At 39.7% G+C, this 20583-nt stretch overlaps 1 protein-coding gene across 1 annotated transcript in view; it reads right to left on the minus strand.

The window, feature by feature from the left end:
* Positions 1-269: 269 nt before the first annotated feature.
* The window catches only part of GAP43 (growth associated protein 43), a 98521-nt gene continuing 78207 nt past the window's right edge, over positions 270-20583 (minus strand). The window contains exon 3 of the mRNA XM_042456025.1: positions 270-582. Coding sequence (XP_042311959.1) covers positions 494-582 — 89 coding nt within the window. The 3' untranslated portion in view covers positions 270-493. The remainder of the gene's footprint in view (positions 583-20583) is intronic.

Below are 20583 nucleotides of genomic sequence, written 5' to 3' on the forward strand. Positions count from 1 at the left end.
GAAAAGAAAAAATGTTTGTTCTTTTTTTTCCCCTTAACTCACTCAATAGGTTTTGGACTCCTCAGATGAACGCAACATTGCACACACACTTGGAACAGAGAGAAAGGAAGTGGGGGAAAGCAGGAGAAAGAGAGAGAAAGAGCGCACTCATGGTGGGCAGACAAACACACGCACGCGCAGATCAAACAATTCTGATACAGTGCAAGAATTTTCCCAAAATGATTGGATCATCATTACCAAAAAACTCGCCATAACAACACCAAGAAACAAAATGTTTAAGCCACACTGTTTGACTGGGATTTTTTCCTGCTTTTTTTTCTTTAAATGTTTGCCACACAGAGAGAAAAAGGGTTAAGTGGGTGGTAGAAGGGACAAGGAGGACAGACAGACTCACAGGTGTGAGTAGGAGAGGGGTCAGATTGGAACAAGGAAGGGAGGAAAAATATGGGAAAGTAGGGGGAGGGCAGGGCAACAGGGAGTCATTTCTTAATGTTCAGGCATTTTCTTGGTCCGCCTCGCTCTCGTTGTCTTTCACGTCTTCCTGCTGGGCACTTTCAGAAGGTTTGGTTTCTTCTACAGTATCTAGGAAGTACAAACACAGAACTGTAAAGAAGTGCGTGACTTAAGGTTAATGGCTCTAGTTATAAAGAAACCTGGATGGACACATTCCCTGAAGAGCGCAAAGTTCTTGAGCCAGGCCAATATTTTAAATTTTCCACCTTTTGACTGTGGAGGCTTCCTTACCTCCCAGCAATACAAGCTCCATGCCTCATCTGCCACTTTGCCCTTTCTAGTTACATTTACAGATGAAATGGGGGTTCTAATAGAAATTGAGAGCCAGCATGGCATAGGCCCTTATCACACAACGATTGTTGGAACTCCAATCTGAAGCCAATCCAGACCCAATCATGGGCATTTATATCACATGATAGATTATCACACACGATTGCTGTCTATGCAGAGCCATTCTGAGCCCTATCCTAAGTCAATCCAAAGTCACTCCAGAAGTAGGTGAATTTGGTGAACTAGCAAATTGACAAATCTTTTTCCAAGGTCAATACAAATCTAATTCGAATTGGTCTTGGTGTGGAATTCAACTTTGCTTCGGTCCTGGTACACCCTCCCACAACCTCCAAGGTGCCACATTTCTCATGATGCGGTGCTGCAATTTTGTGCCATTTGCTTCCAGTACTCCTGCCTCCATTTGCCCCCTCTGTCCTTCTGCTTCCTCCTCCTCCTCCTCCTCTTCCTCCCTCTTCTGTCACCTTGATCTTGCCTCCATTTGCCCCCTCTGTCCTTCTCCTTCCTCCTTCTCCTCTTCCTCCCTCTTCTGTCACCCCGATCTTGCCTCCGTTTGCACCCTCCATCCTTCTGCTTCCTCCTCCTATATATGTGTGCATACACACACACACACACACACACACACACACACGTGTATACACTCACACACGCACACACACACACACACACACACACACACACTCATCCCTCCATATTTGCGGCTTTGATATTTGCAGATTTGATTATTCACGGATTTGATTAATATGTTCTCTAGCAATATCTAGGTCCTCCAGTGAAACTCTATGGTCAACTTTAACTAAAACTTGCACTGAAAGACCTAGAGATTCCTAGAGAGAATACTCTACTAGGCATTTGTATCTCCTCCAGTGCAGTTTTATGGTCAGTGTTTGTAGGACATTGACCACAGAGTTGCACTGGAGGACCTAGAGATTCCTAGAAAGGTGTCCTCTCAGGTAAAAACATGGTGTTTTTGTTATTTGCGGTTTTCCCATATTCACGGGGGTCTTCTGACCCTCTCTGTGTGTGTGTGTGTGTGTGTGTGTGTGTGTGTGTGTGGATATGTGTATATTTGGACACCATACACGCACACACACATATACTCACGTACACATACTCAAGACCACACATGGCGGGAGTTGTGGGCATTGCTAAATTGTTGAAATACAATAAAAAAAATAGAATAAAATAGAAGGGAAGAAGAAATGCAAAGCAATCATTCACGTAAGGCTAGCATTCACGCGAAACATGAAACAGGAAGTGGCCCCCTTCTTCACCCCGGAAGTGTAAAAGTTCTTGATGCGTTCAGAGTCCCACTGAGCATATGCAAGGGTGCCAATTCGAATTGTTGAATCTGCATGGTATGATAACTTATGTTACATTCGCTCAGCTTTGCCTCAGGAATGACCACAATTTCGCTCATCACGTGTTATAATTAATCATTTAAATTGACTTAGATTCGAATTGAATCTACTTCCCCTTCCCTTTGGAATGACTTTGGATTGGAGTTCCAATTTTCACATGTGATAAGGGCCATAGTGATTTGTGCATTGAATTGTGACTCTGCAGACCAGGGTTTGATTCCCAGTTCAGCCATAAAACCCACTGAATGACCTTGGGCAAGTCAAACTCTCCCAGCCTCAGGGGAAGGCAATGGGAAGTTAGATTTGTTCAGTCTTGCCAAGAAATTTCAGTCAGTGAATACGACAGGGTCGCCATAAGTTGGAAACAACTTGAAGGCACACAACAAGAAAGAACAATAGAAACGGATGATTCTGAGGATGAACTGGGAGTGATAGTTATAGTGAATTGATTACACTGACTGAAATTAAACAGAGTTCAGGGTATAGGAAACATGGCAAAGAACTGAATATACAAGGTATTTCAAATATAAAAGATTGATTAATTGATTGACTAGTATTTGAGCTATCTTGAAACAGGAAAAAATAATGTAAGCAACTGGGTATAAAATGAAATGTGTTATATAGGCCCAGAACAGACGGCCTTTTGCAGCACCCTTGTCATGTGCAAGGGTTGACTGGTGGGTGGAGCGCCCACACGCCCAGCAACCCTTGCATGTGATGAGGGCGCTGCAGCTGCAGCGCACCCACCAGATGGAGCGCGTAAAGATGACATCGCACTGTGCCACTTCCAAACGCCAACATCACTGTGACATCTCTGGCACTTTGCTGCATTGCAGCAGCACCAGAAAAAGGAGCCGCTTTCAGGCGCTCTTTTTTTGCTGCACAGCAGTGCCGCACAATTTGTTTGCTGTGGCACTCCTGCAAAGTAAAGAGAGGCGCCAGGGAGGCACCTGTTTTTGGCACTCTGTACCACGCCATAGTCAGAATAACACAAATGTATGAGTTTACACTGGGAAAAGGTCAAGGTTTCCTGCACAATTGTTGTTGTTAGATACCTTCAACTCATTTCCGACTTATGGAGACTCTAAGGCAGACTTATCATTGGGTTTTCTTGGCAAAGTTTGTTCAGATGACAAAAGACAGAGGTTTGTTCAGAGGTCTTTGCCTTCATTTGAGACAGAGTGTGACTTATCCAAGGTCATCAAATGGGTTTCCATGGCTGAGCAGGGATTTGAGCCCTGATTCTCTAGTGTCCTAGTCAAACCAACACTCAAACCACTACACCACACTGGCCCTCTACCTGAACAGTAGTAAAGGCCATTTCTTGTATTGATTCAATTTACAGTGCTGCTAATATATCGTATGCCATGGCATGCAGAATTCATTTTGTTCCATTGACATACGAATTTTAATCAAATAGATTCCTTGCATTTTAATATAAAATATATGGAATTTCTGTATTAAGAGGCAAATGCCTATGAGGGCTGCTTCCATGCTGCAAAATTAATGTAATTTGACACTACTTTAACTGTCATGGCTCTATCTTATAATTCTTTGGTTTAATTTGTAGTTATTATTGTTGTGTGTCTTCAAGTTGTTTTCAGCTTACAATGACCCTAAGGCAACCCTATCATGGGACTTTCTTGGCAAAATGTGTTCAGAGGAGGATTGCCATTGTCTTTCCCTCAGACTGAGAGCATGTGGCTTGCTCAAGTTTTCACAGTCATGTGGGGAATCAAACCTTGGTCTCCAGAGTCATAGTCCAACACTCAAACCACTATGCTATGCTGACTCCCTTCTTAGTGTTTCGCAAAAGTGTGACTTGTGGTAGAACTACAAATGCATTATAAAGGAGGTATTGATCTTAAGATGTGTCTTCTCAAAGGATCAAAATAATCTTTATTTCACTGCCATTTCCAGTTCCAGCATGCTGTATATTGTTGCTATGTTTTTGTGGCATTATCCAATCATGGAACAACATAACTGAAATTTAAAACATGTGACCCGCCACCAGTGCTCTCCCTTCATCAGATAATCACTTAATGCTCTTCTCCATAGTAACTGAGAGGAAGAGTCCTAGGTGCAGTTTCTTAAAAAATATTTCATAGAATCATAGAATCATAGAGTTGGAAGAGACCGCAAGGGCCATCCAGTCCAATCCCCTGCCATGCAGGAAATCCAAATCCAAATTTGCCTATTAACACACTCTATATTTTGTACAAAGGGCAAGGATGTTGTGAGGGAACATACAACAGTAAATACATGACAGTTAGGAATAAATGCAGCATTGGTTGCTATCAAACAAAGTCAAGCAGAAGGAGCAGTATTTCCAAGGTAGGGCAGTATTCCCATATGGCTTCACTTACACTATGTGTTAATGGCTTACAGGCTGTGCTCCAAGTTCTTCTACTGCCCTACATTGGTGAAATTAGGTTGAGTGGGTTTCCGGGTAAAATGCAGTCTCTTGGGACCTGCCAAGCTCTCTTTGACTTGCCAGAATTAATTACATTTGAGCAGACAACAGCATATTGCTACAGATCTCTTTCTCCTTTTCAGTCTATCTCTCCTTCTATTTCTCTCCCCCCTTCCCACATTCCCTATCTTTGTATGGCTAATGACTTTTGGTTTTGAGTTTGTGAGGGGGGGGAATCTTTAAGTGACCAAACACAGGTACAGTAGAAATAATTTATATCATTAGTATGGACCCCTTACAATAACCTCAAGAGATTTGTCCCTCAGGGTTTTCATATTTATTGCTGACACTGCTCATTCAGAATGAAGCATTCCCTTAATTTGCATCAACCATTTGATGGATGTGTATCCACCTTGATCTTTACTCTGACCATTAAGAAAGTACAGTCATCCCTCCATATCCACAGATTTTTTTTTATCCATCGATTCAGCCATCTACAACTTGGAAATATTCTCACACACACACACACACACACACACACACACACACACACATTCTAAAAAGCAAACCTTGATTTTTCCATTCTATATAAGGGACAGCATTTTACTAGGCCATTGTATTTAAAAGGGCTTGAGCAGTCACAGATTTTGGTATCCAAGGGGGATACCCACTGTAGAACATTGCCTTTATCCTTGTATCTAAGTCATAGGTGTTTATCAGACGAGCTCTTAAAGAGGTACTATTCCAGTGTGACTCCTCTAGCTGCCTCCTGTTGCATGCTCGGATTGGCAGTTTTAAGGAGGGGTATTTAGAATTCTCAGGCAGAGAAGTTCAGCTCCTTAAAACTGCCAATCCCAGCATGCAACAGGAGGCTGCTAGAGGAGTCACACTGGAATAGTAGCTCTTTAAGAGCATAGTGTGATAAACATCATAGTGACCTGAAGACTTCACTTTCCTGTAAATTCATTTGGAATCAAGGTGGAACTTTGCTCATGGAAAATCTATAGGCTAGATATAAAGTCCACAGCCTTTCATTAGGTGAATATTTATTTAAAATTTGATTTGCCTTTGGTTGGAACTCATAAAGATAGTATTTTGATGGAGACAAATCTGCCAGCCACTTGCTCTGAAACAAGATTCATTCTGAATATGTGTGTGTGTTTTACAGACTCCAAAACTCCAAACTCTAGTGCAGAAAGTCTTGCAGTTAGTTTGTAACACATGTTAAAGCATGACATTCAATAAAAGAACAGGCACTAAAACAGCAATAACAACAAGAAACACATGGAAAACAATACCAACATACCCATTATCCAACAGCCTTCTTACAAAGGAAGGTTCTATCATCCTTCTTAAAATAGTTCCATGAAATACTGAACCACATGAACCTCTCTAGAATGAATATAGACTAGAAATAGGGAAGATCAGAAACATTCTCACATTAACTCACTCTCCTGAATAACAGTAGAATCTTGAACATTGCTTTTTAAGACGACCAAGAGGGCCAACCAAGTCAGGGTAGGGTTGCCAGTTCAGGACTGTCCCAGACCGAGATCTAGGGAGAACCACTGGTAATGTCATTAGACATTATGCACTAAGTACAAACCACAATTGCTCATTCAACTGTTTTGTGGAAATTAAGGCAAAAATCTCAAAGTTAAATGAGGGGATTAAGCTTTTTCATCTACTTAGGGAGAAGGAATAAGGAATATTCAGTTTAGCCTACATGCTTCTAGCCAGAAAGTGGATGGAAAGCAGAATGGAAGGTGAGTTCTAGTGCTTAAACAACTGGGAGGAAAAGAGGAAGCAAAGAAAATAGATAGATCGCCCTGGATAGTCTATTGCAGCAATGAATCAATTAAGCTTTGCACACTGTTGCAAGGTGTTGCTCTGCTAGTTGAACTGGGGATTTGAACGGTCCTTTTCTCTTGTCCAGAGACAATCCCCCAAATCTTGAGAATTTGCACCCTCATCTCCTGCCTAGATATGATCTGTGAAGCCTGAAGATAAAGGGCCAGATCCTGAGATCTGACATCCTTAAGTCAGGAAGATGGTAGGAAATATATGGTAGAAGCCTACCTCCAACTATCCTATTTTCATGCTTTGTACCTATTTATAATTTTGCTGTATTATGAGGTGAGAAAAAGTCTATAAGAAGAAACAAAAATATTTTCCCATGGAGAGATTATTGAGTATTTTACAGATAGGACAAACTAAAAGTCAACAGAGCACATGGCAGCCTAGATTTAGCCCAGTGCATTCAGTTGAAAGAACCCAAACAAACAGTACACAACTACCCCTGTGCATATCATGTCAACTGCAGAACAGCAGAGATATTTGCCTAGTTTTCTGACCACTGTCAGATTGGGGCTATACAGACTGGTGCTGGCGAGTGCCAGAGGTGAGGGCTGAACACTCGAAGCCCTACCGCTGCCTGCAGAGTGCCATTTTGGCACGCACCTGTTTACACCATGCACACTATGATGACGCACCTCCGGTGCAGCACCCAAAAAGTGCAGCTTCTTTTTGCTCCCTGCAGGGAGTGAATTGGTGCTGCTGCATGTGGTTGGACCAGCACTGATCCGGGGCAAAAAGGGGTGGCATCCCACCACCCACATGTACAGCCCCTATGTCAGTATTTTGGGGCTGTGTCCACACTGCAGAAATAATCAAGTTTGACACCATTTTAACTGCCATGGCTCAATGGTATGGAATTCTGGAAAGTGCAGTTTGTTATGGCACCAGAGCTGAGTTCTGGTGCCACAACAAACTACGCTTCCCAGAATTCCATAGTACTGAGCCAAGGCAGAGAAAGTTGTGACAAACTGGATTATTTCTGCAGTGAAGATACAGCATTGGTATATAGGATTGGGTTAAATGGGCTACTATTCAAATTCTAATAACCCATTTTATATTTTGAATGAATGTAGCTCCAGCAAATATGGCCTGTAGTTTTTTTGTAACAGTCCTAAGTATTTTACCTTTTTAAAGAAGTATTGAGAGTTTATCATTGCAGAGACATGTTTCAAAACATGACGAGCACATAAAATGAAGTTGAAACTGATCCTGGCTCTGAAGGGATGAATTAGGATGCCACCAGGCTGTCCAAAACACATCACCCTTTTGTCTTCTCCTTCCAAGAACTGCCTCGTTCATCAGTGATAACATGAAATTTGGCTCCTTGCCTCATAGCTGACACCTGCAGTGCCCATTCCAACTGGCCATTATGTAACACTGATATTTGAATTTGCTGTGTTTCTCTTCCTTTTCAATCCTTTTGTAACCTGTCTCAATGGCTGGGAGCCATTCTTATAAAATGTAAACCACTCAAATGCTTTGGCAGAAAAGTTGTATGTATATAATAGGTAAAATCAAGCATAGGTGACACTTTCAATAATGCAGTTGAATTGCTGTAGAATAAAGGTATTGTATTGGACTAATGGCACTCCAGGTATGCAACATCCTATGATTTATCCTGATTGTATGCATCAAAATCTGTGTACCAGAAATAGGATATTTCTCTCCAGTTTGCAAAACAACCATACCCATAACAATTGTTCTCCAGTGGACCAATTTTCCTAACTCTAATGAAATATTGAATATAGAGACATAGAACTGCAGACTCATAGAGCTGGAAGAGACCATGATGGACATTCAATCCACCCCCTGCCATGCAGGAACACACAATCAAAGCACTAAGGTTCACTAAGACTCTGAGATCCCTTTCATATGTACTGTTGTCAAGTCAGGTGTCCCCCATCCTATACCTGTGCATTTCACTACACTCCCTAAGTGTAGTACAGTGGACCCTTCCTTTATGTAGTGAACAAAATTTGGCTATCAGTCATGAACAATAGCAAAATGAGGACTCAGCAAATTCAAATGGGAAACCATTCAATGTCAGGGGCTTTCCCAGCAGATAATGATCACCAATTAGCAGACATTAATCCTCTTTTGCATTAGCCTCCCAGCCTGAGGCCTGCCATCAGCGACAGAACAATACTCATGCACATCACTCCTATATTCCCAGGCTCACACAGTATATACTTTTTCCAGGCAAGCATTCTCTGGAGATGCCAGCCACAGATGCTGGTGCAACATCAGGAAGAAACTCTTCTAGAACATGGCCACCTAGCCTGAAAAACCCACAAAAAACTACAAATGCATGTATGTTCATGCCCCATTGAAAATAATAGGGTGCGAGCCCATGGTATGGTGTGGCACATGTGCTGCAAGCCTGCACACCTTTGTTTTCCCCCCATGTGGATTCTGTGTAGGCTGGAAGCCGCATATGATGCACCCGTGTACAGTGTGAGCACACTGTACCTTACATTTCTCCTATTGAAATTAATTTTCTTAGTTTTGGCCCATCTTTCTAATCTGTTAAGGCCATTTTGAATGCTGACCCTGTCCTTTGCGGTATTATCTACCCCTCTTAATTTGGAGTAACCTGCAAATTTGATAAGCATGCCCTCTCTATGGGGGCAAAGGAGCTCTTTGTGTTGTCCTAAAAGATGCTTGCTGTTTTCTGATCCAATTAAATGGTCTTCAAATCCATCACAGTAACCACCTCCCTGCTTCTTCAATTTGGATCAAGGTGGGCTCTATTTGGGATTCTTTCTGCTGCCACCACCCCTTTTCTCTAAGGGATGGAGAATCCATCATGTGTCATGGGTGCCTGGGTGTACACAGGCGCCTGCATGTTGTAAATGGAAAGGAAGGGGGAGGCAATGTGAGTCTTCCCTCCTGCTTTTCAATGTAAAGGGTGTGCAGGGAAATGAGAATCAGGGCTCTGTTGCAAGGCATCCCTCACAGTGTCTAGACACCAGCTGCCTGGTTGTCATGGAAACCCTCCAACTTTGGCTGATGGGCAAAAAGCTCTAATGTCTCTCCTGAGAAATCATTCAAGAGGGAGGGAGGGAAGGAAGTAAGGAAGGAGAGAAAGATAATGGAGGGAGGGAGTAAGTGAGAGTTGCTCTTTGTGAATGTAATGGCTCAGCCCTGTTAGATCTACATTCACATTGCAGGAACAGGGAAAAGACAGGCTTCCTCACTTCTCTTTGAAGCCTCCCTCCTTCACACAGAAGTGATGCTGGCAGTTGTGCAAAATGTCTGGGATACACTGCGCTGCTCTTTTTTCCACCCCTCTCTGCCACTGCTGCCATCACCACACTCTCCTTACCTCTCTGAGTGCTCTTTCAGAAGAACATCAGGCCTTCTTCCATCAGCCCAGACACGTTAATTGTACTGAAAGAAACACCCCAGGGAGGAAGAGATGGCAGACAGACTGTCAGGTGCATTTAGTGCCATTCAGAGGGAATTCTCTCCCTGATGAGCACCAGTCTCACCCTCACCATTTGCAGAAAAATAACACTCCGCTGACAGGAGCCCTGTTGTCTTCAAAACATATTTTGTCGGTGTACTTGGTATACTGAGAGCAGATAAGTGAGAGCATGCAAATATAATGAGATGGATGAGGCAGTGGACCATGGGAAGAGGCTTTGGCTGAAATGTAACAATTAATCCCAACTAGAAAAGACCCACTGAATCAATGAAGCATATGTAAAAGTGTTGCCTTATGAAGTTGCCATTAATTCCAGGAGTCTATGCTAGTTAGGTTTAGCCTTTGGATTTAAGTCACTGTATTTCTTTAAAAAAATTATATACATTAAAAATATAACAAAACAAAAAGACACAAATATAACAACCAATATACAATTAGCTATATACATCTATAATCCTTCAATCAATTCTCAAAAGAAATAAAGAATATACTCTAGAAATCTTTTAACACCAAAGTTTTTGAACTTTCACCCATTTTTTTCATATTGCTTAGTTGTATTTCCTACAGCATACATAGATAATCTATCCATTACTGTATATTCACATATTTTAGCTTTCCACTCCTCTATAGATGGTATTACATTGGATTCCACACAGTTCTTTTTGAATCCAGGAATTTTCTGATTTAAGAAAATGGCCAGTGGAGCGCTCCTGGAAGCAGAGATGGAGCCGGGCTGTATTTGGGCAGCAAATTTGGTGACGAAAGCCTTCTGACAAGATCAGGATGCCACCCAAATTAAGCTTTAAACAAGATAGAGGTAAGCCGATTTGAATAGCCAAGTGATTAGCTCCTTGGAAACACCCATACCCAACAGTATAAAAAATGTCACCAAGATTATTTGAACAGTGGCTCAGAATAAGCCACATTAACAATCAGAATAGCACTTCTGTCCTATGTGCTTTGATGTAGATGAGTTGACAGGATTAGGGACATCTAATGACCTGTCCCTCAGAGAGAGACACCTGCATGATATTCCTGGCAAGTATAAATTGTGATTTTACCATAGCCACAGCTGTGGAGTGATTTTCACAGCTTGACTATGTAGGCTTGGATACATTTCCAGCTGGGCGCAGACATCTGGCAGTTAGCAAGAAGATGTTGCTTGTACAAGGGTTTGAAAAACTATTATTACCCTTCTGGTGGCTTCACATGTTTTTTCCTTTTAACCCTTTGGAATGTTCCAAAACCAAATCCATCCTAGCCCGAATCTTTTCATTCTTCTTTCATAGTTCTTTAATAGCCAGAAAAGCTTGAGCTAAAATGAATACATGAAGTGCTTTCTTACTTTTGTTTATCTTTTAAAACAGTAATACCATTGCTAAGTGACTCATTCCAGGCAGTGTAGTATTATTATTTTTTTACACATTTGAATTAGACCTCAATTTGCCACCATGGGACAGAAAGAGATCCTTTATAGCTGTGGATTTCCTTCCCCTGCAAAAAATAACCAAAATGCACAGGGATTTTCTTTGCCCAGATCCTCAGTGGAATCCAAAGTGGGCCCTGTCAGTAATAGTCCTATTACTGGAATGCCCACTGCAGAGGAACTCCCCAATTCCCATTCTAATATATATTTTGTGCAAACAAAAACATTTATTTGAATGTTATTAATAAATGTCTAGAGTGCTATTGTTTGATGGAAAAGTGAGGTATAAATTTAAGGGACAGGTACATCCTCCAACAAACTTTTTAAATGGCGAAATATTTTTTCTACTTGGTTTACTGTTTTATCACTATGGAACATTTTTGATCTCTTGTTGCTGCTGCATATAATTTATGCTAGTTTAAATGCATATTTTATGCTACTTTTGCTTTTAATTTTAAACACAGAGAGAGACACACACAAATAATTTTTGTTTTTTATCTGTATTTATGTAAGGCACCTGAGAGCAATTTGTTACGGAAAGAAATACAATGAAATAGGATATGATATAACATGACAATGCTGGCTTTCTAATGCCTTACTTTAAATCATTATGAAATAGCCTTCTCTCATTTGAATGACAGTGGAAGAAACTGTTACATTCCGTCCTCAAAATAACACATCCAGTTGTCTTCCCACAATAAAATAGGTACATGTCATTTATGAGTCACCTGAGCACATGTGGATGCTTCTCTAAAAGGTCCTAGAAGCCTGGATATTGCTATGGAAACAAGAGGCAAGACAGGACCCACCTTTAGTATAAAAGGATATTGATCTCTGCAACAACCACCCCCCAAAATGACATGCTGGGATAGATGATAAAATGACTCCTTTCTTCTGTTTTCTTTCCAATATTTATTACTGAAGTCAGTGAAGGTCCTTTAATGACACCAAGGTGTCATTTTGTCATTCTCTGTACAAAGGAAAGGAGAGAATAATGCCATCCTCACAATTTCAGTGTAATTGTTATAGTTTTCCCTTCTGTCTCCTTAATCAAAGAATTGCTGGTACTCAAACATTATGTTGTAATCATTGGGTATTTCTGGGACTCTCGCCCACCTTGCTGATAAATGACCTAGTTGGGAACAAATCCAACTGTACTACATCAGTATATCAAATATATTGGAGATAGAGAACCATTTTCAGCCAAGGGAACAATTTCCAATTTAGGAAGGCTCTCAGGGGTCACATTCTGTAGAGGAGGGGAGGAGGTTTTAAGAGTACAGTAACCAGGTTGGGTCCAAGGCCACAGCAGGCAAAGCCAAAGGCAGGTAAGCAAGTGCAATTAGGTGTAATTCTTTCCGGTGTGGATATTTTCTACTAAGCAGTAGGACTGTTGTTAAGAGAAATAAACTCTTAAGTTTTATTCCTGTTCAGTTCTGTGCAACAGATTTTCTATTCCAAAACCACAATTCATTTCTTCACAAGGTATTTAACATTCTAGCCTGACCAGCTCACAGATAACAGTAGAATATTCCAGAATTTAAAATATTAAACATATTTATCATCATATCAACAAATTATAACAACATAGTCCACATCACATGAGTTGCAGAGCATGGAAAACCTGGTAGAACCAACTTCAAAGAAAGCATAATTAAGAACTGCATTCTTATACTGCATCCCCATGCATAGGTTCTTCTGAATAAGCTCAGTTCAACATAGAAGGACTTAAATCTGAGGGGGGAAATGATAGGATTGCTCTGTCAAAAAATAAACATCACGCTGAAGACTAATAAACTGAAAAACAAACATAAGCGAGGAAAAGGGCTCAAATAAATAGAACATCACTCAAGGAATAAATGAATCATCAGTAAAGCGGGACAATAATCAATAAAAAGGAGGATAATCTGTTTTGCAGACACAGTAAAGCAAGAAATAAAAAAACAAAAACAGTTGACAAGCAGTTTTGGAAATATAACTTTTTGCCTGATGCCTGAAGAAACTATTGAATGAACAGAATCTCAGCTGTGAAATGACTTGCAACTTAAATTAAGCCTGAAAATGAACAAGTGAATGTATTGAATATGATATGATGGGGCCATTGGGGTTGGGGATAAGCTGAGTGGACACTGTTCTCCACTGTGTATTCAGTTAAGCTCTACAACAGGAGGAGGCAACTTCCAATGATCCAAAGCACAAAACTTTCAACCAGGGTTTCATGGGCCATACCAGGTGTTAAAATGCAAAGACAAAAAGAAGAACCAGAAGTGGCTAGACATCCACTCCCAATCCACACATACACTCACACACAAAACCACCAACATTTGGTAGAAGACAGCAAAGTTTTAACACAAAACTCCAAAAGTGTGTGCGTGTGTGTGTGTGTGTGTGTGAGAGAGAGAGAGAGAGAGATTTTGCTATGGAGTCAAGGGGAGTGGTTTGTCAGCAACAGAACTGACAAGCAACCTGCATTGTATTGAACAGTATACCAAGTGGGAGTTGCCTTTCTATTGCTGTCTTATCTTGAATTGCCAAACAGGCTTCCAACAATAAACATTCAACTGAGTGGTTGAAAAGTCCAGTCTCCACAGGAGTGTTCTAGAAGACTTGAATGAATGTAGTGATGGGTGTAGCTCCTTAATTATCAAATAAGCCCATACATAAGATGGAGGAGTCCAGTTGCCTCTGTCGTTGGTAATGTCAAATAGCAGTGGCCACTGTATTGCTATTCTCATATAAATAGCACTTTTGATCCTAGGACCACACTGGAATATCTGGTTGCTGATAGCATAACTTTTTAAAAATTTTCAAGCTATGGGCTCCAGCACTAACCATCCCCACTTCAAGTAAAGGAGACACAACCACCTTGTAACATGGGGGGGGGAGTAGTCACTGCCAAGGAACTAGTGGTCCAAGTTGTAAACTCAACCTAACACTTTTTGTCCCTGTACCAAATCTATTCATTAGGAAAAGAAGACGGAACCGAGCCAAGGGTGTGCATGTTTTTCTCATGTTCAGTTATCACAGTTAGCAGCAGGGCTAGTATAACATCTGATAAAGTAGAAAGGCAAGAATTGAGAAGGGACAGCTCCCTCACTCATTTTTACTAGCATTTTTTTTTAAAGGCAACCAATCCCAACCATCCAACTAATCCTGATAATTTTATTTAACTTCTTCACACCAAGCCTCTTGTCCCCACTACTCAGGACAAATGAAACAGAAAGCATTTTCTCTCATTTCCCTGTATTCACCATTATAAAAATAAAAGGCGAGATACATTACCTTATTCCCAACAGCTAAGAGCCTCTCCTCACATGGTTTATCTGTTTCTTTCTTGGACCCATTACAATAGTATCTGTTACAGCAGGGGTAGGCAAAGTTGTAGCTCTGATGCCTACCTTGTGGCCCCAGAAGTCCTCTCCAAACTTCCAAACCCTGCAACATCCAGCCATTGTCTAACCACATTAGAAGAACCTAAACATCTAAAAATATTGAAGAACACTCCCACCCACCCATGTGTGTCACTGTATCAAACTCATAATCATTTCCATATGCCTATTTTCATTCAGGTCCTTCAAAAAATGGTGATGGGAAAAGAATAGTGATCAAAAACGTTCACCTTCCTAGATAATGAATTGCACAAATTAACTATGTGCACTGAGGGACTTTAAACTGTTGCCTTTCTAACAACTGGCACACAATATAAATAGAAACTTTCATTATTATCATAATCTTTACATTCTAAATCTTCATGGACCCTCAAAGTTGTTATAAATATAGCAATCTGACTTGTACTAAGTCAGAAGATCTGTCCATCTAGTTGGACAGATTACTATTTGCACACAGAGACAGGCCGAAGATAAAGCTGCATCTAATGGCACGTCCCTGGGTAACCTTCTTAGAAGAGACTGCTATTCCATACACCTGAGATAAAGCCCCACTGATATTTTATGGCAGAAATCAGAAATATGTTGCTGTATACATTTTGGCAGCCTCTTGGTTCTCACTATCACTTTATGCAAAAATATGTAATTTGGGGTTATTTAGCACAAGAAAATTGCATTCTAGCAACTGCTTTAGCAAAAATATGCTATTCTCTGTGTTTCTGAAAAATGAGGATCTTTTGGTCACTTACAGGTTGTTATTGGTTTTTAAAAACCCTCCATATTTTTGGCATGATCCCAGCTGCAGAGGAACCCAAGAGGGCTAAAATGTTCCCGAGATGGATCAAAGTTGCCCACCTATGCTATATGGAATGATATAGAAGAGAGAATATGTTTTATCTTTCTGCCTCTAGCAACATGTACAACCATTTTAACATTAAACCCTTATTAAGATGCAGCTAGTGTTCAGGAATTGTCAACCAACATCTTGACAAAATGCAACCAACATCTTGACTAATATCAGCATTTTTTTTCTTTTTCTTTTTAACACCTTTGCCTGATGAAGAAGCCAGTGGTGCTTCAAAAGTTTGTGACGACTATTTTATGCATTTTTATTGGCCCAATGAAGGTATCATTGTTTTGTGAATTTTAGATGTTATTGCATTTTGTAATATGGCCTACATGGCTACCTCTGGATATGTAGGCTACACTATGTACACTAACTGCACTGACCTATTTTATTTAAACTCTCTTAAGACATAGTTTGCTGGCACTTGGGATATATCACCCACCCGTAAACAATCTGTGTACAGAAATTATTGTCATTGTAATCGGGGAAAAATAAAATGGCGTCAACACAGTGGTTTTAACAATGGGAAACTGCTACCGCCCCACTTTCCACCAGCACAAAAATAGCATGAAGGAGTTTATGGGTTTTGTGCCAAGAGATGTAGTATAGCTACATGCCAGCCATACATTTGGTAATGCAAGATATAGGCCTTTTTTAAAGTGATGGCACTAGTTTAAAAAAGGATTCCAATAGTTTTTGATAACTGAATGGAATGCAAGCAGAAGCCCTTTCAAACATCTAACTAACCACAGTGGCTAGAGCTGTTGATCTTCACATATTTCATTCTTACATTCAAGAATGATTCACTTCAGATTTTCTCCCTGCTAGGTGAATTACCTGAATTTTGCAAACTATATGAGGATTTTCATGTTGGGACTTTGTAAACATTTTCATTTGGTTCCTGTAAATGATGTTTTGTGCAAAAACTCAGAGTTCCATGATAATGTGATGGGTTTGCACTGAAACACTGATCCAAAAACATAGTTTTTGTATAAAACAGTTTTTCTGCACACTGTAACCTTTTTTCTTTGCAAAAATTGTGAAATAAAAATTCATAACAGTTAACCAACTTCTTAATGAGTGTCCAGTGCATCAGGATACTATTTCTAAATGAGGATAAGAAAATTTTCAAATGTTCTTCATATATCTATAAGTGACCATCAAAGTAGTGTAATCCTCAGTGATGTGGTGGGACCAGAGCCCACAGTGTTAAAATGTCATGATGTTTTGATTACCTTGGAAAATGATGTCATGTAACACTCTCCTAAAATGTTCTTTCTATGATTAGCTTCAGTTGTCACTGTAGATTTGGGGGGGGGGGGGGGTGGACTTTTTCCAAGCAAGAATGTCTGTTTGTGAGTTAGCCAAAATATTTTGGGTCTTAAGTGTTAAGGTTTTGTTTTTAGCTTAGAAAATTTCAAGAACTTGGGTTTTTTTTGGGGGGGGGGTTGAGATGAAATGTATTTACCCTTATGTTGAGGACATGAAGTTCCTAAGTGACCCCTATATCACCGATGATCCCAAACTGCTGAAGATAGTATGGGAGTGTTTCTTCCAAATGGTCTCTCCCAACATTTCATCAGCATCTGTCTTATGAGTTAAATTCCACAAGAGCTGCACAAATGTCATGCAGGGTTAATCTAAGGTTTTATGTTTTGTCTTGTTTTGTTTTTGCTACATAAGGCAAAATAGTGTAGCACCTACTCAACCCTCATTCAAAGCATGTTACTCAGTGTAATGTCACCTATATGGTTACATCCAAAAAGTGCTGCCCAAGTCACCTATGTCATTCTGTTCCTCACCTTTGGAACTTCCTTCCATGTGAGACTAGGCTGGCCCCTCCCCTGTTCTCCTTTTCCCAGGAGGCAAAAAACTTTTCTTTCAAGCAGGCTTTTACTATGTAATTATGCCCATGGAGGCCTTTTCTTGCAGTGTTTGCTTTGGTATGCTTTTAATGAATTTATATTTTTAGCTTAGTACCTTTTAAAGAGTTTACATTTTTAACTTGTTGTATTAATGTGGTGTTTTAATTGTGTTTTAAAATTGTACTGTTTTGTTGTTGTTGTCATTTTTAAGCATATTTTGTGAGTTGCCTTGGGTCCAATTTGGAAGAAAGGCAGCATATAAATAAAATAAATAAGTAAAACCTAATGACAGGGCTGAGCACATAGTGGGGTATCTACACTCTTGCAGTAGTGTGGGATCTTGCCAGAGGAAAATAACTCCCACATCATGGGAAATGTGTGAAGACAGAAAACCACAGTAGTATAGATATTGACATTCAAAACATTGTTCGATATTAACAAGATGTAACATGCAGAACCATTCCTGAGCAATGAGCAAGATGGAAAAATACAGAAAAATCAATGTAATCCACAGTATGTGTGTTTCATGTACTTTATCTGTGCACTGTTCTTTAATTTTATTCCCCTTTACACGACATGCCAGGTAAGGACCATGCAACAGGTAAAATCTTGCACAGGTATCTAATATAAGGCAAAAAAACAAATGGAATAGTATGCAAAAGAAACAAGCACCATCATCGACTAACACATGATTTCTTGTGTGGACAAAGCAGAGGCCAGAAGGTTACTTCCTTTCACCAAAGAACAATATTAGTTTGCAAAGGATTGGGTTCTCTTGTTTGTTCATGAGGGTTTTTTTTAAAAATCCAGTTCATACCTGAGTTATTTGGCTTTTGCTATAAAGAGAGGTTTAAAATGAAGGCACAAATATGTTTTCTTTTCCCCTTGTTAATTCTGTGTGAGTGTGCTTTTGTGGTGGAAATTCCTTTTTGAAATATAAAAACTATAGAAAGATGGAGTCACCTTTGTCAGCCAGAGAGATGGTTTTTGAAATAAAGGCTTGGAGTTACTAGAGCAAAGGGATAGTGAGTGCATCTTGACCTAGATGGAAGCTGGCACCAGTAGAAAGACATAACATAAACTACTGAGATAAGGATACATAGTTGACATTCAGAAGCAAGGTTAGGATGAATTCCACTGAATTCCTACAGGAGGGGGTAAATAGTGATGATGCAGTTTTAATGTATGCATGTATTTCTGTTCTGATTGTAAGAATTCTGTATGTTTAAATTGTAATTAGCCAATCAGGTGTATTGAAGAAGCTTCTTTGTCTTGAATAATATAAAAAGAGCCATTTTGTCTTGTTCGGGGTTCTCAGCTTTTTGGAACTTGAATTCCACTGAGTTCAATGTTTTCCTTTGTCGACAACTGGAAATAAACTTATGGATTTTCAATTACTAGGTCCTCTTGCTAATCCTATTGATCTGCCAAACCTAGAAATCTAAGTTTCCTGAAATTTCTGTTACACTTTCTTTAAAAAGTATCATAGCTTAAGTCAGTAATCTGTTACACAAACAAAAAAAAAAACAAAAAAACCCAGATGCTTCTCACACTAGTCCTGACATTATTTCACATTTCCTTAAATGCTTTTCTGTTTGGAGCAAAGGCAAACAAGTGCCTTGGTGTCGGTGATTTATGCATACTGAAAGTTTAGACTGTTTGATTTTTTTTTTTAAAAAATACTGTAGTAATTCTAATGGGTAGATTTTTTTAAAGTTACTTTTTTGAATTATAGCTTTTCAAATCTCCTAGCCAACATAGCCTGTTGCTGGGAGCTCTATACCAAAAAGAAACATTTGCTGACTGTAATAATGGATGTAAAGCCACAGAAAGATAATGAGAAAGTCTGCTCAAAAGCACCCCTACTTTATTACATTTCTGCTTTCAGTCTCCCACCTGCCAACTTGCCTGGATGGTTTCTAGCTACTTTCCTTCTAGATACATTTATACTTACAATTTTGAACATGTTCACACAGAAGTACATTTCATAAATGTCAATGGTTTTTATTCCTTAGGAACTGCTTGACAAATGCTAGTTCTCCCGATGTTTGGGACTTCCAACTCCCAGAATTCTTGAGCACTGGCCATACTGCCTATTACTTCTTGGAAGTAAAGTGCAAAATATCAGGAAAACCAGAGTTTAAGAATCTGTGCCTTAGAATGAGTGTTTGGAATTGCAAACCTAATTATGAATGTAATGCTTAGATTTGTTGCTGCTTTTCTCTGTTTTAGATTATTGATATGTTATTGCTTCCTCAATCTTGGGGGGGATGTGATCCCTGGCTAAACATTAACCTAAAAGCGCCTCTGAAAACAATTTCTGATGAGAGATTATAGTTGCCTCTGTAAAACAGGTGAACACATCTACAAAGCAAAAGTGTTCATCCTGTTTGTGCAGCATTTTGATGGTCAAATTCACATCTGCTCTTCCCATTACTTAAAGATGCAACATCTTCTTCAGGCCAGGGATGACTATGATACCAAACAAGACATAACTACAACTATGTTGAAAACATTAATCACAAATGGCCACCTCCTTTTCATTGCAACCACCATGCACATGGTGTGAGTTTTAATATTTTTGCATCAATACCCCAATGAAAGTCATCTATCCTGCACCTCACTAGAAGTGAATATTAGCCCCAAGAATCTATCAATCACTTTTCATGCTTCTAACATCTTTACAGAGCAACCCATACTATGTCTAGCTAGATGTAAGACTCATTAAGTTCAGTGAGACTTATACACAGGACAATGGATCTAGGACTGCTCTTTAATCACATTATCTCACTCTACCTATACCTGCAGTGCCATTAAAACTATTCCTTTAAAATGCAGAAACGTATACACTCTAATATGCAACAAGCAAAAAGCTACACATAATTCATCATGAAATTACATCTCAGAAATTTTAACTCTCCCATCTAAGATTACAGTGAGAAATGAAGGAAACACATAGTGATGCATGTATCTCAAGCTCCTTCCTACTCTGATAGTTTTTTGCTTTTGGTAATTCGCCCAGCAAAACAAGATGTCCTTCAAGACCTGAATGCAAAAACATGAAAGGTACAAGGATTTCAAAATGAATGAACTTACACGGTTCCTTTGGGCTCCCAGTATGATGAAAAAGGAAGACACATACAGCTCTGACAAAATTCAGGGTTGAATTACACATTACCCCCTTTTGAACGGCTATCATC

The sequence above is a fragment of the Sceloporus undulatus genome, chromosome 3, assembly GCF_019175285.1.
Source record: "Sceloporus undulatus isolate JIND9_A2432 ecotype Alabama chromosome 3, SceUnd_v1.1, whole genome shotgun sequence".
Taxonomy (NCBI): Eukaryota; Metazoa; Chordata; class Lepidosauria; order Squamata; family Phrynosomatidae; genus Sceloporus; species Sceloporus undulatus.